This window comes from Manis pentadactyla, chromosome 10 (genome assembly GCF_030020395.1).
Source record: "Manis pentadactyla isolate mManPen7 chromosome 10, mManPen7.hap1, whole genome shotgun sequence".
Lineage (NCBI taxonomy): Eukaryota > Metazoa > Chordata > Mammalia > Pholidota > Manidae > Manis > Manis pentadactyla.
In genome coordinates, this window is record NC_080028.1 from 109,357,601 (window position 1) to 109,371,194 (window position 13,594).

Here is a 13,594-nt window from a genome sequence, read left to right on the forward strand (position 1 = left end):
CCCACGCTGCCCCGGAATGGCGGTCACAGGAAGCGTGTGCTGTGTCGTGGTAGTTCCAGAGTGGTGTGCAGGCCTTCGACAGTGAGGATCGCTCCTCCCGGGAGCAACCTGGCTCGTTTTCCAATGTAAGCATGGAGGAAAAGACTCCCAGTGTATCCACTTTATTCTCCTGCAGTTGTTCATCTGAGAGAATAACTGTAACTCAAAGGAAAGGGAGAAGCTCCTTATGTGAGGGAGAAATCTCAAGTTCCATTTATTGAGCAGTTTTTTATTTTCTGGGTTTTTCCCAAGACTGTAGCTTAACAGCTAAGGGCCATTTGTGTGAGTGTATAAATTACCCTTTTGCTTGTTGGATAGCTTCTGATTTCCAGCGCCTGAAGTTCATGCTATGTAGCATCATGATCAGAATATCTTAAAGCTAGAATCCTGTTTTCTGTTACAGAGCAGCGCAGATCCCTAAGGCCCGAGACCCGTGGTCAAAGGAGGCTGTTCTGCTTGCCCTCCAATGTTGGAAAAGGAAGAAAAGGACAGTGGAGGAGGAGGAAGACCAAACATCTGCTGCTGGTCAGGAGGACAAAAGAAGGTAACATGCCCTGCAGAGTACTCAACGTGCCTCCCACATGGCCTCCTGGGGTTTGTTGAAAGAGAGATCACTTCCCAAAAGAATCAGAGGCCACCTCCTGTGTGTGAACAGCAGGTCCCCTTCTTTGGCTTTCATGGAAGAGCTTGGTAACAAGAGCTTTAATGCTATGCCTTTCATTAGGCACAGGTTACATACATTTTGTAATATACCTTTTCCATAAGTACTAGAGAAAAGCCAACAGTTACTTACCACATCAGTTTCATACTTTTGACATAAATGTGTTAAATTTTATTTTGAGAGAATGCTGTAAGTCTTCCCCTTGTGGTGGTCAGTTATTTGGGTGACCATCAGCTTAGGTGTCATGTTTGTGCTGAAGGAAATACTTAGCAAAGAACAGTGAAGACTGGAGTATGGTAGCTTTATGAGTAATGAAAATAAAACCAGTTTCATTATTTGGTTTTTGAAAATGTAACGAAAATAGAGGAAGCAGTCTGTTTCCTTGATGGAAAGAGAGGAAGTTGAAGGGTCTGAGTAAGATGCAGAACTGCTTGTGGCTTTCCAAGGAGTCAGTTAAGAATTTTCTTGTAACTCAACAAATTCCAAGACCCACCATGTGCCAGAGCCTACTCCAGGCACTGTGGATAGAGCAGTGAGCAAGCAAAGGTCTCCTGGGACTTGGGTAATCAACGAAACAGGGTAATTATAGATTGTAAGTATATAAAGATTTTTAAAAAGCAGTGCTATAAAAGGGTCATGAGAAAGGGCGAGCTCTGTATATAAGGTGGTCAAGGAAACATGCTCTGAGGAGACAGTGGGCCTACATTTGAGAAATAGAACCATTGTCCTCATCAGTTACACCAGGTCAGCCATAACCTGCAGGTTCACAGCTGGCTATCTTTGATACTGTAGATGGCAACATTAGGTAAGGAAATACTAATAAATGCAAGTGTGTTCATTGGAAGATTGATTGGCAGTAACGTTGGAAGATCAGGTAATGAATACTAGGGATATGCTTTACAAGGGAGCAGTCTGAGCTCATGTCAGCCAACTAAGCAGGAGTGGCAGAGGGAGATGGTGTGTTGGAGGTCAGAGAGAAAATAACTATTCTTATGGTCAAAACAGGTTTCTCATGTTCTCCAGGTTGGTAATTTGTCTAGACCCCAGTGAGCCTATAACTGAAGGCTCTGTGTTGTCTTTCCCATAATTGGAATAAGCAGTGATTATGTGCACCATGCGCAGGCCCTTATCTGTGACCTGTGAAGTTCTTCTCTTACAGACTGAACTAAGTGAGAGCACTGGGGTATGTGTGTAGGTGGGTGGCTAAAGTGTTTTTTTGTCTTTAGTTTACAGATGGTAGGATATTAAATTTGTGATTGCAGCGCTTTGGTGAGAAGTTAGCAAATAATCAGTACACCTGAATAGTTCAAAAGGTCTTGATGCATTTTTATACTTTTTTTATTAGATTAGGACAGTCCTAGAATAAATTGACCTTCCTGAATCTTTGAGATCTGAGGCAACCTTTTCTTGTCTAGCATGAACCTATGTTCTGTAGAAAGAGTATAAGATCCCAGGAATATGAGAGTATGCTTAAAGGAGAGGTCGTATCATCTAACTGAGGGTTTGTGATTTGTCACAGGTGCCATGACAGCAGTGGGAGTGGCCATTCAGCTTTTAAGCCGGAGGTGGCCAACGGAGTCCCTGCTGCTTTTGTGCCTGAGTAAGTTGAGAATCCATCTGGGTGAGGCTTCCTGTTTGGGAAAGGATCATTATCAGACTTATTGACCTGTAAGTTTTCCTCTTTGAAGTCAGAGAGGAACATTTTGAGTAACTTGCCACAATAACTATTTTGTCTAATTCCTTTTACTATTTTTCTTTAATATGCATAAAATATGCTAAGGCTAAGAGGGTTTGTAGATACACTGAATAACCAAGTATGTAACAAAAAGATCACAAGGTTTGTGCAATGGATAGAATGCAGCAGTATGAAATTTAAGAAAAATGTGAGATTTCTGCCTTTTAGCTTAATTATATTTGAGGAAGAATTGGCTGGGAGGGAAAGAGGCTGGAAATGTGTGTGAAAAGGCTTGGGGTAAGTTACATTTTTAAACTGAGTCAGCACGATGATATGGCTGCCAAAAAAGCTTAACATGCTCCTACTCTGGGCTGATAGCAGAACAAAGACTAGGAGGAGGCCGGTCGGTGGTGGTCCTGAATCCCTTAGTCCCACTGTCCACGGAGTGCTGCTGGTTGGCTGTCCTGCCCTGCAAGAGGACGCAGACACAAACTGAAATTCACTGCGAGAGAGTGAAGCAACTCAAGATGTCATGGGGTGGTGGTGGGTGAGGGGGTTCTAAAGGTACATAAGCACTAGCCCAGAGGAGAAAATCCTCAGGGGTGTAAAGAAATGAGGGAGTGAAGGATAATGGCCTGCAAAAATCTGAAGGACTATCACATGAAAGGAGGACAATTGGCTTGGCTTGGCTCCAGGTGGGATCCATAGGTGAAGTAAGTGAAAGAGGAAGTATGTTTGTATCTAGTGCAGGGATAAACTGCTCTGTGGCTGACATTCATCAGCCAGGAGACAGTGAGCTGTCTCTGCTGTCACAACAGTTGGATGACTATTTCACAGGAAAGATGTTTAGGAAATTTCTGTTTCAGTTTGAATCTTAGAAAAAGTGGTTGGTTCCTCCTAAACTTTTTAAAACACCTTTATTGAGGTATAATTGACATAAATAAACTGTGCCTCTTTGAAGTGTACCATTTGATCAATTTTGACATGTATCCTTATCAGAATTATTGTCCTATAAATTTTCCTCTTTGAAATCAGAGAGGACATTTTGAGTAACTTGCCACAATAACTATTTTGTCTAAATTTCACACCCACGAAACCATCACCACAGTCAAGATAATGAACATCACCACCACTGCCAGAAGTTTCCCCATGCCCCTTGGTGAAGCCTTAAAATCTCCCTCTCATCCTGTCCCTGTTGCCAGGCATCCATTGGTCCCCATTCTGTCACTATAGATTTGTGTGCGTTTCCAAGAGTATATATAAGTAGAATCATACTTTTAATTTTTTAAATACTGAGCTTTCCCTTTCTGACTTTGTGAGACATGTTTAGCTGAATTAACAGTAAAATTAACAACATTATCCTTTTCCATTGCGTTAGAACAGTTTTGTGACTGTGGATGAAGCCTTAAAACAATGTTGGTGCCTTTCAGTAGCACATCTGTGCTTTCCCCTTTTATTTCCCTGTTAGGCCTGGGCCTCTGCAGAGAGGCCTCAGTTCCCAGAGCTCAGATGGCGAGCTGCGTAAGAGAACCTGCACCTCTGCTGTGAGCTGCTCGAAGGGCACGTGCACATGTGGCATCCGTATGTCCAGCCGCAATGCCATTACCAGTTCCTACACTTCTACTGGAGGCATCTCTCAGGTACACGCACCTGGTGATGTGGCAGAAGTGGGTTCTTTGCATTTATTAGTTGATTATGCAGTGTTTACTAGCCACCTTCTGTCAGATGCTGAGATCACCTCTAAGCTAACAGCAGTTACCAACCCTTGAATGATCGCTATGGACCAGGGGAACAAACTAGAAAGCCCAGAATGCCTATGTGGAAACCTGACACAAGACAGAGCCATTATTATAGATAAATAGACAAAGGATGAATAATTCAAAAAATGGTACTAATTTGATTAAAAAGGTAGATTGAGTCTGAATTGCATTGGGTCGTAAATTCATCCTCTAGGCACTGGGAATTTAATGAAAGTTTTAAAAATAAGTGGTTATAATTATTTTTAGAAAGGATGTAGTGTAGACTGGAGAACAGATCAAGTTTTGCTACCAGAATGACTTGGGTTCAAATCTTGGCTTTGGCACTTAGTAGCTATAGACTCGTGGGCAGGTAAATGACTTAAACTCTCTTTTTCTCATCTCTAAAGGATTGTTATAAAGATTGAAGGTAATGTTTGAAAAGCACCCATTACAGTGCTTGTCAGTAAGCAGGCACCCAATATATAGGAGCTGGAAAAAAACTAAGACATGCGTGAAGGAGGTTTTTGAGAGGAGAAAGAATTTGACATAAGTTTTCATCCATACAGAAGGCTCTTAGAGTAATATAAATGACACATTAATGATAAATGACAAATACAGGAGATGAAGGCCCCTGGCCAAGCAGTTATGACAATGCAGAGCATAATAGTACGAAGCTTTACCTGGATCTATTCTGCACTAGGCCCTCTGCTGAGCATTGTACACACATTTCCTCAATCAGTGATCACAACAAACCTGACATACATAGTCATTGCCCCTTCTTACAATTTTATATCAAATGTCATACATACACAAAAGGAAGGAAAAATATCATAATGAACCTCCATGTGGCTCCAGCAGTTAACAGTGTTTTGTCAGTCCTGATCCATCAACACCCCCACCCCAAATTGGTTTTCCTCTTGTGTTTTAAAGTACAAACACGTTGTTTCACCTGTAGGTACTTCAGTGTATTTTCAAAACTTTTTGAATATTAATAACCACAATGCCTCTATTCCTCTTAATAATAAAGACTTAACGTTAGTTATCATCGCTCCAATTTGCCCTTCTTACCCTCCCTGTCTTATTACAGTTACTTTGAATCAGGGACCAAAAATCAACTCATTGTGTTTGGTTCACATGTCTCTTAGACTCTTTTTTTTTGAGCATTAAAGGTATTTAATTCATATATGTAACAAAAAATCTGAAGGTAAGGTTGTACACTTATGGAAATAATGATTTTGACCTACTTCATAGGATAGTTGTGAGGCAGTACATGTAAAGTGTTCATGCGTCTACACTGTCCATAGTAAGCATTCAAGAAGTGCCACCAAAATAAGTACTGAAATTTACATTTCAGGGGACTTAATTCACACTCAGCGCTTCAGACCTAGCATTATACAAGGTTGTATCTGATGGCCTAACAAGGAGACAGGGTAAAAATAATCAACTTTTTAACAGGCCTGGGCGGAGCGAAGATGCTCGAGGCACTGCGCCAGGGGCGGGGCTCCAGGGGCTGGGCGCCAGGACGCCGGGGGTGGTCGGGGCGAGGGACGCGCCCTACACCGCCCGTGGGTCCACCGGGGGCGGAGCCCGCGTTCCCACGGCCCGCCACGCTGCTCAGGCCGGCTGGGTGGCCCGGCAAACTCCCCGCGGTGGCAGAACCCCTCCGCGGTCCTGGGGCGCGACACACACAGCCCCGGGGTGCGCGGGCCCCGCCAGGATGCCGGCTCTCCCGGCTGCCGGGCCCCGGCTCCCACGCCTCGGCCCGTCCGAGGAGCCGCAGGCGGCAGGTCACTGGCCTCACAGCGCGGCCTCCCCGGGCGCTCCTGGCCCGCGCGGCCGGCTCCCCCTGGCGGCCTCCAGCTGTCAGGCTTCCCCCGCGGGCTGTCGCGGCTGTTGCCGCCGCCGCCGCAGGCGCGGAGCACCCGGGCTGGGGCGGCGGCTGCGCGCGCCCTCCCCCGCAGCGGGGACGTCAGGCCTCTCTTAGACTCAATCAACGGTACTACTACTACGCTTTTTCTTAACTTTTGAAAAGTCTGTGTCATTATGTTCTATAGAATTTACTACATTCTGGATTTTGTTTTCGTCATGGTGCCATTTTGACAATTACTCTCTCCCTATTTTCCCTGTAAATGGGCAGTTGACTCCTGAGGCTTGATGAGTTTCGAGTTTAGTGATTCGGGCAGAGGTGCTGCTGTGCACTTCTGATCGCATCACATCGGGAGCACGTGCCGTGTGGTTGCCTCCCACTGGGCTCAGGGGTCAGTCTGATCCTTCACTTTATTGTTCCTATGAGCTTTTCACCTGCTGATTTTAGCAGCCATTTTTTGCCTTTGTCTATGTCCATTGTGGCAAAATGGTGATGTTCTAATTCTGTCCTTCCTTCTGCATTTGTTAACTGAAGTTCTGTGTAATTCTAGATAGAAGAACAAACCCTATCTATAGGAGTGGCAGGATAATAAGCAGGCACTGATTCAGTAGTTAACACCAAAGGTGACCAATATGATTCTTGCTGTGTTATCTTTATGAACTGATGATATTTTATAAACATTTCATGATCCTCAGTATAGTGTAGCTGCTCTTTCTGATGCAACTTTTCCAACTTTGGCCAATGACAACAACCCTTTCAAATACTGGCAATTGACTCACTTTTCAGAAGCCCCACTTCAGAAAGAAATGTGTTTTTAGTCACTTGAAAAGGAGACTTTATATACAGTGATGGATTAGAGCCACAGAATTATGTTGAAGGTCAGATTCTATGTTCTTCCCAAGGTCAGTCACATAACTTGTGTTTGGCTTTTAGCTCTGGAAGAGGCGTCCCAGTGCCTCATCCTTCTCCAGTCCAGCCTCCTCCCGCTCACAGACACCAGGGAGTCCAGAAAAGAAAATGAGGTAATCGGTGATTTCCTGTGTGGATTAATGAGAGGGTGGGAAAGGAGGGAAATTTACTTGGCTCTTAGGCTTTCTGAGACTCCGATTTGGAGAATCAAAATGGTTCACATCTAAAGGGCAGAGATGGTGCTGCCCTGAATCGCTCTCGTCTCTTGCAGTCGTCACATAGTGTGACCACACCGGCCTCTGCTTCCCCTCATGCTGCAGCGTGAGGGGCTGGGGCGTAAGGGGAAGGGCTTGCACGGGACAGAGTGAACAGAGTGACTGATGGGGGTGGGCAGCAGGCTTCACATTCTAGACCCCAGCTGACCCCCTAGGTGCCTGACTAGAATGCCGCTTTCTTAGAGATAGAGGTGTGACTAGGACTCTCAGAAACTTGGCAGGTTGTATGTAAGGTTCTGAAGATTGTTTTCTGCTTGTTTTAAGACAAAGGTGTCTCTATGGCTTCTGTGAACTGCCTCCCTTCATTTCTTTAGGAATTTTCTTTGCTTCTTTTTGTTGTCTTGACACACTGAGATCTTAGTCATGGTTGTTCTAGACTTTGGTCAGTTGGTAGTTAGGAGGGTGTAAGAAGTTATCCAGTGCTTTTCTAAACTTAATTGTGCCTCTTCCTCCTACAGAGAAGAGGACGGTCCTCAGGGATCTGGCTCTTCTGCTCCGCCGGTAAACAAGGAGTCCCAGGGTGAACAGGGTAAGTTGATGAACGCGTGGCATGTGTTGGCGGTAGTGTATGGAGGGCACATGGACCACAACCCACTGGAAACACGTACTGAGCCTTGATTTGTGTGGGGCTTGGTAGTTACAGAGAGAGATGTTCCTGTCCTTCGGGGTTTATGGTCTGGTCAGGGAGAAAGGTGGCCCAGACTCGTAGAGCATAACCCAGGCCACCTGGGGGGTTTGTTGTAAGGTAAGCCTAGGTGGAGGAATCTGAGCAGACCAGGCAATTTCTGTCCAGTAAGCAACCATTTGGAGCAATGACCACTTCACGTCGTCTTGACTGTTAGAAATAATCTTGCCAACACCATCCAAGTGCCCAAACCATAGAAGATAGAATCTCAGAGATACCTAGTGACAGTTCAGTATTAAAAACTAGGCTGGATAGACAAACCTCTCCATTTCTGGAAGAGAGCAGGAAGAAAGGAAGTCTGATACTTTATTTGCAGATACAACCACATGTAGGGAGCAGAACTCCTGGGATTCTCCACCTACACCCAGCAGCTCCCAGCCACACAGACGCAAGGTTCCCCTGGTGCCCTCCAGGCGAGGGATCCTGCTGATCTTGGTATGATCTGTCCACCCACCCCTGCCCGCCCCAGTCTGACTCCCCTGCGTCTCAGGAATGGAAGGGTCAGTACAAGTTTCTTTCACTTCCTTCTGACTGGCTTGGCTTCTCCTTTTTCTCTTGGTAGCCTCCAGCTCCCTGGATCAGCGGCTCGATCACGGTCGAAGAGTATTACCAGGAGAAGCAAGCTCAGTCACAGTGGCTGAAGAGGATCTTCGAGGATAAGACTGGTAAGGAATATGGGTTAATTTCACACTCCAGAGACAGTTCCCAGAGTCATATTTGTTGACTGCTGAATCCCTGGCCCAGCAAGGCTTCTAGAGCACCAAATACCATCACGTTTGAGATACCATAGTTGACATTTTCTGTTCTTCTTCCTAGAATCTGCTGCAGTGGCAATGTTGGGTGGGAGGCATTGTGTATTTTCTTCTGTTCTTGTCCCCGCCATGACAAAGAACTGAAGGGCAGAGACACAGTAGTGAAACAGAGTAAAAGTTTTATTTAAAGTTACTTAGCCAGAAAGAAGTGCAGGTGACCTCAGAGAGGGAGGAGTGCCCTGAAAGGTTGGAGAGCAAGACTTTAAGATTAAAAGGTCACACACTTAGAAAGTGTGGGTGACTTCAGAGAGGGGAGTGCCCTGAAAGGTTGGGAAGAGTTGAAGTTATGCACTTAGGAAGTGCAGGTGACCTCAGAGAGAGGAGTGCAGCACCCTGAAAGGTTGAAAAGAGGGAGTTTAAAGTTAAAAGGTTATGCACTTAGAAAGTGCAGGTGACCTCACATAGGAGCACACTGAAAGGTTGGGGGTTCTCCCTTTTAAGGATTTTTCAGGAATGTGACAGAGGGCTCGGGTGTGGGCTTGTTAAGTGGTCTCAAGTATCTTTGATGAGACATTAAGTTACTCATCAGTCCTCTAGGTAATTCTGCAAAATTAGCTTATCAAGACTGTCTGCCTTTCCTCCAAGGTGGGCAGAGTTATTTGTTTGCTAAGGAGTATGTTAAGAATCTTTCTTCTGAAACTTCCTAGTTTTTTTTAAAATACAATTTTGGCTTTAAGTTGGGATCTCCCCGTCTTTTCTTTGCTGTTTATAGGTGGGCCTTTTAGCAGGCTAGAGTTAATCATACAAGGATCTAATGGACACAATGAAGACACGGGCTGTGCTCAGATAGTTTTATCTGGGAAATATTCGAACCTTCAAGGCCAAGTTTCTCTTGACCTTTTGAGCTTTAACTGATTAACTCACTAACTCTGAATCTTTTCCGGATTTCTAAGTTTAACTGGTTAACTGAGTCCTTTCTAGGGGGCTTTGCTGACCCTGTACTCTTTCCACCCCACTCATATGTATTTCCCTGCCTAACAGCCACGCCCATGGCCCTTTCGCCCCTGCAGACACCTGGCCTTCTGGGCCCTCTTGGCTCTTTACAGCCAGGGTCCCTCCCCGGCCCTCCTCAGACTCCAGGTACACAGCCCCTTTCTCGGGGCTGACCCCTGCCTCTCCCGCAATACCAGCCAGTGATGCCACCAACTCACCTCCAGCCTCTCAGGCTGAGACATCTGCCAAACCCCAGGCCCCGCCTGCCGCAGCCCCCACCCTGAAGCCCAGTGTTCTCTTTGGAACGCTGAGCAGACCACCTGCTAACCCTTCTGCCTCGGCAGCTCCTGCTGTGTCTTCAGCACGTCCCACGTTCAAGCCCATCTTTGTGGCTCCATCTAAAAGTGGGAAGGAGGGTCCTGTGCCATCCAGCCATTCCCAAGTCACAACGGAGGCATCTTCCAGCTCTGCCCACACCCCGACTACCAGCAGCCTCCCCTCACTTTCAGTCCTGTTTTTAGCAGCACAGGGCTACCTACATCTTTGCCCTTGTCAACTCCTTCCTCCTTCAGTCAGACAACTACTTCAGGCACTAGCATGAATACCCCTCTGTACCCTGGCCCTTTCAGTGTCAGCATCCCCTCAGCAGCGGCTTGGGGGACCACCACCGGCACAGCCGCAGACTCTGCCCAGAAGCCTGTCTTTGGCTTTGGTGTGAGCAGTGTGACCAGCACTGCGAGCAGCATGACCAGCCCCACTGCTTCCACTGCCCAGCCTGTCTTCTTTGGGTCCCCCCTTGCCTCTGCTGCCAGCTCTGCCCAGCCATGGGCTCCATACTCCAGTTTGGCAGGCTCAGGCCATGCCTGATCCAACAACAGCCGTCACCTTCAGCCAGTCCCTGCCCGGCGCCATCCAGACAGCTGCTGGCAGCAGCACCGCCGGTTTCGGTGGCTTCAGTGGCACCCTCACGACCTCTGCCCCCATCGCCCCGAGCCAGCCTGCACTGACATTAAGCAGCACTGCCACCCCAGCCTTCAACACTCCCTTTGGTTCCGGCACCAGGCCCCCCGTCCCGTCCTATCCCGGAGTCACCCCACAGCACACGTTCGGAGCCACTGTCAGACAGCAGATGTGGACTGCCAGCCAGCACTGGCCCCCAGCTTCGGCAGCTCCTTTCCTTTTGGAAGCTCAGCAGCCCTGGCCCCACCCCAGCCAGCCTTTGGCACCACCGTGTGGTCAGGTTTTCGTGGATTGAAACCCGCAGCCTCTCTTTTTGGCACCATCTCCAGCACCCAGTCAGCCTTTGGCAGCACCACAGCTGTTTCCTCCAATTTTTTTATTTTGTGGTATCATTAATCTGCAATTATTTGAGGAACATTATGTTTACTAGACTCCCCTCGTCACCAAGTCCCCCCCACATACCCCAGTAGTCACTGTTCATCAGCCTAGTAAGATGCTGCAAAATCACTACTTGTCTACTACGTGTTGCACAGCCCTCCCCGTGCCCCCCCAAATTATACATGTTAATCATAAGGCCCCCTTTCTTCTTCCACCCCTTCTCCCTCCCTTTCCACCTATCCTCCCCAGTCCCTTTCTATTTGGTAATTGTGAGTCCTTTCTTGGGTTCTGTGATTCTGCTGCTGTTTTATTCCTTCTGTTTTTCCTTTGTTCTTATACTCCAGAGATGAGTGAAATCATCTGGTACTTGTCTTTTTCCACCTGGCTTATTTCACTGACCATAATACCCTCTAGCTCCATCCATGTTGACAAAAATGGTAGGATTTGTTTTCTTCTTATGGCTGAGTAGTATTCCATTGTGCATATGTACCACATCTTCTTTATCCATTCATCTACTGATGGACACTTAGGTTCCTTCCATTTCTTGGCTATTGAAAATAGTGCTGCGATAAATATAGGGGTGCTTCTGTCTTTTTAAAATTGGGCTGCTGTATTCTTAGGGTAAATTCCTAGAGGTGGTATTCCTGGGTCAAATGGTATTTCTATTTTGAATATTTGAGGAACCTCCATACTGCTTTCCACAGTGATTGAACTAAATTACATTCCCACCAATAGGGGAGGAGGGTTCCCCTTTCTCCTCATCCTCGCCAGCATTTGTTGTTGTTTGTCTTTTGGATGGTGGCGATCCTTACTGGTGTGAGGTGATATCTCATTGCGGTTTTAATTTGCATTTCTCTGATGACTAGCGATGTGGAGCATCTTTTCATGTGCCTGTTGGCCATCTGGATTTCTTCTTTGGAGAACTGTCTGTTCAGCTCCTCTGCCCATTTTTAAATTGGATTATTTGCTCTTTGTTGAGGTGTGTGAGCTCTTTATACATTGTTGATGTCAACCCTTTATTAGATCTGTCATTTATGAATATATTCTCCCATACTGTAGGATGCCTTTTTGTTCTATTGATGGTGTCCTTCCCTGTACAGAAGCTTTTCAGCTTGATATAGTCCTATATGTTCATTTTTGCTTTTGTTTCCCTTGCCGGGGGAGATATGTTCATGAAGAAGTCACTCATGTTTATGTCCAAGAGACGTTTGCTTATGTTTTTTCTAAGAGTTTTATGTTTTCATGGCTTACATTCAGGTCTTTGATCCATTTCAAATATACTTTTGTGTGTAGGGTTAGACAGTGATCCTCATTTCCTTCTCTTTTGCAGCCACCACCTCGGACGTTGAAGCTGTGACCCAGACCACCAGCAGTGGTGGCAGCACCACCTCATCCCATGTCACATCCGGGGTGTCAGCAGGCCCCGCTGGCAGCGGGGTCTTTGGGATGAGCCTGTCAGCCCCCCACAGCAGCTCCACCACTGGGGTATTCAACTTTGTGCCAGGATGGAGTGGGAGAACTGGTGACACAGCCCCTTTCTGGGGATGCCTGTGTCAGAACTCCCTGGGTGCAGCTGGCCAGAGCACACTGTTTGCCATCTACGTGGCCAGCACACCTCAGAACACATCTGTGCTTGCAGGTGAGATTTGGAATGGGCTCGGTCTGCAGAGCCAGGTGCTGTTTTAAGTACCAACATAGTCTACACTCTTGGAGCTCTACGCTGTAGTGAAGGCACAGATGTTATCTGTAAACAGCATCAGGTAGCAGTGTGACTCATGACCGGAGGAGCTTGTAGGTAGGCAGTGGGAGCCTTTCTGAGACAATAGCAAACTGAGGCCATGGCCGCAGTTCCAGAGTTGGGAGCAGGGACAGCGGCTGGGGGTGAGGGCATTCCAGGCACAGGAGCAAAGGCCCGAAGTCAGAGACGAGCTTATGTTTTAATGATCAGAGAAGAGCCAGGTGTGGCTAGAGGTTTAAAAAGGAAAGTGGGATAAAATGACATTAAGAGACGGGCAGTAAGGAAGATCACTCACGGCCTTTTAAAATGTTTTATTTTTTGGTATTAATCTACAATTACAAGAAGAACATTATGTTTACTAGGCTCCCCCCTTCAACAAGTCCCCCCCATGAACCCTATTATAGTCACTGTCCATCAGTGTAGTAAGATGCTGTAGAATTACCACGTGTCTTCTCTGTGTTGGGCATGCCCTCCCTTTGCCCCCCGCCCACGTTATTTATGCAATTTGTAATGCCCCCTTTCTTTTTCCCGCCTTTATCCCTCCCTTCTCACCCATTATGCTCAGCCCTTTCCCTTTAGTCCATTTCAATAGGTAGTCCATTCTTGGGTTCTGTGATTCTGCTGCTGTTTTGTTCCTTCAGTTTTTCTTTGCTCTTATGCTCCACATATGAGTGAAATCATTTGGTACTTGCCTTTCTCCACCTGGCTTATTTCACTGAGCATAATACCCTCCAGCTTCATCGCTGTTGTTGCAAATGGTAGGATTTGTTTTCTTCTTTAGGCTGAATAATATTCCATTGTGTATATGTACCACATCTTCTCTATCCATTCATCTACTGACGGACATTTAGGTTGCTTCCATTTCTTGGCTATTGTAAATAGTGCTGAGATAAACATAGGGGTGCATCTGTCTTTTACAAATT

The 13,594-nt window shown here is 46.4% G+C and overlaps 1 protein-coding gene across 1 annotated transcript; it reads left to right on the forward strand.

Moving 5' to 3' along the window:
- Positions 1-434: 434 nt before the first annotated feature.
- LOC130679400 (nuclear envelope pore membrane protein POM 121-like) lies at positions 435-11,284 on the forward strand (the record flags this gene model as incomplete). Its single annotated transcript, XM_057488017.1, is given in 11 exon segments — positions 435-583; positions 2,220-2,300; positions 3,844-4,015; positions 6,915-7,003; positions 7,624-7,694; positions 8,167-8,285; positions 8,413-8,560; positions 9,709-10,094; positions 10,097-10,456; positions 10,491-10,712; positions 10,715-11,284. Coding segments are annotated over 11 exon segments (2,034 nt in total), but the record flags the coding sequence as incomplete, so codon positions are not given.
- Positions 11,285-13,594: the final 2,310 nt, after the last annotated feature.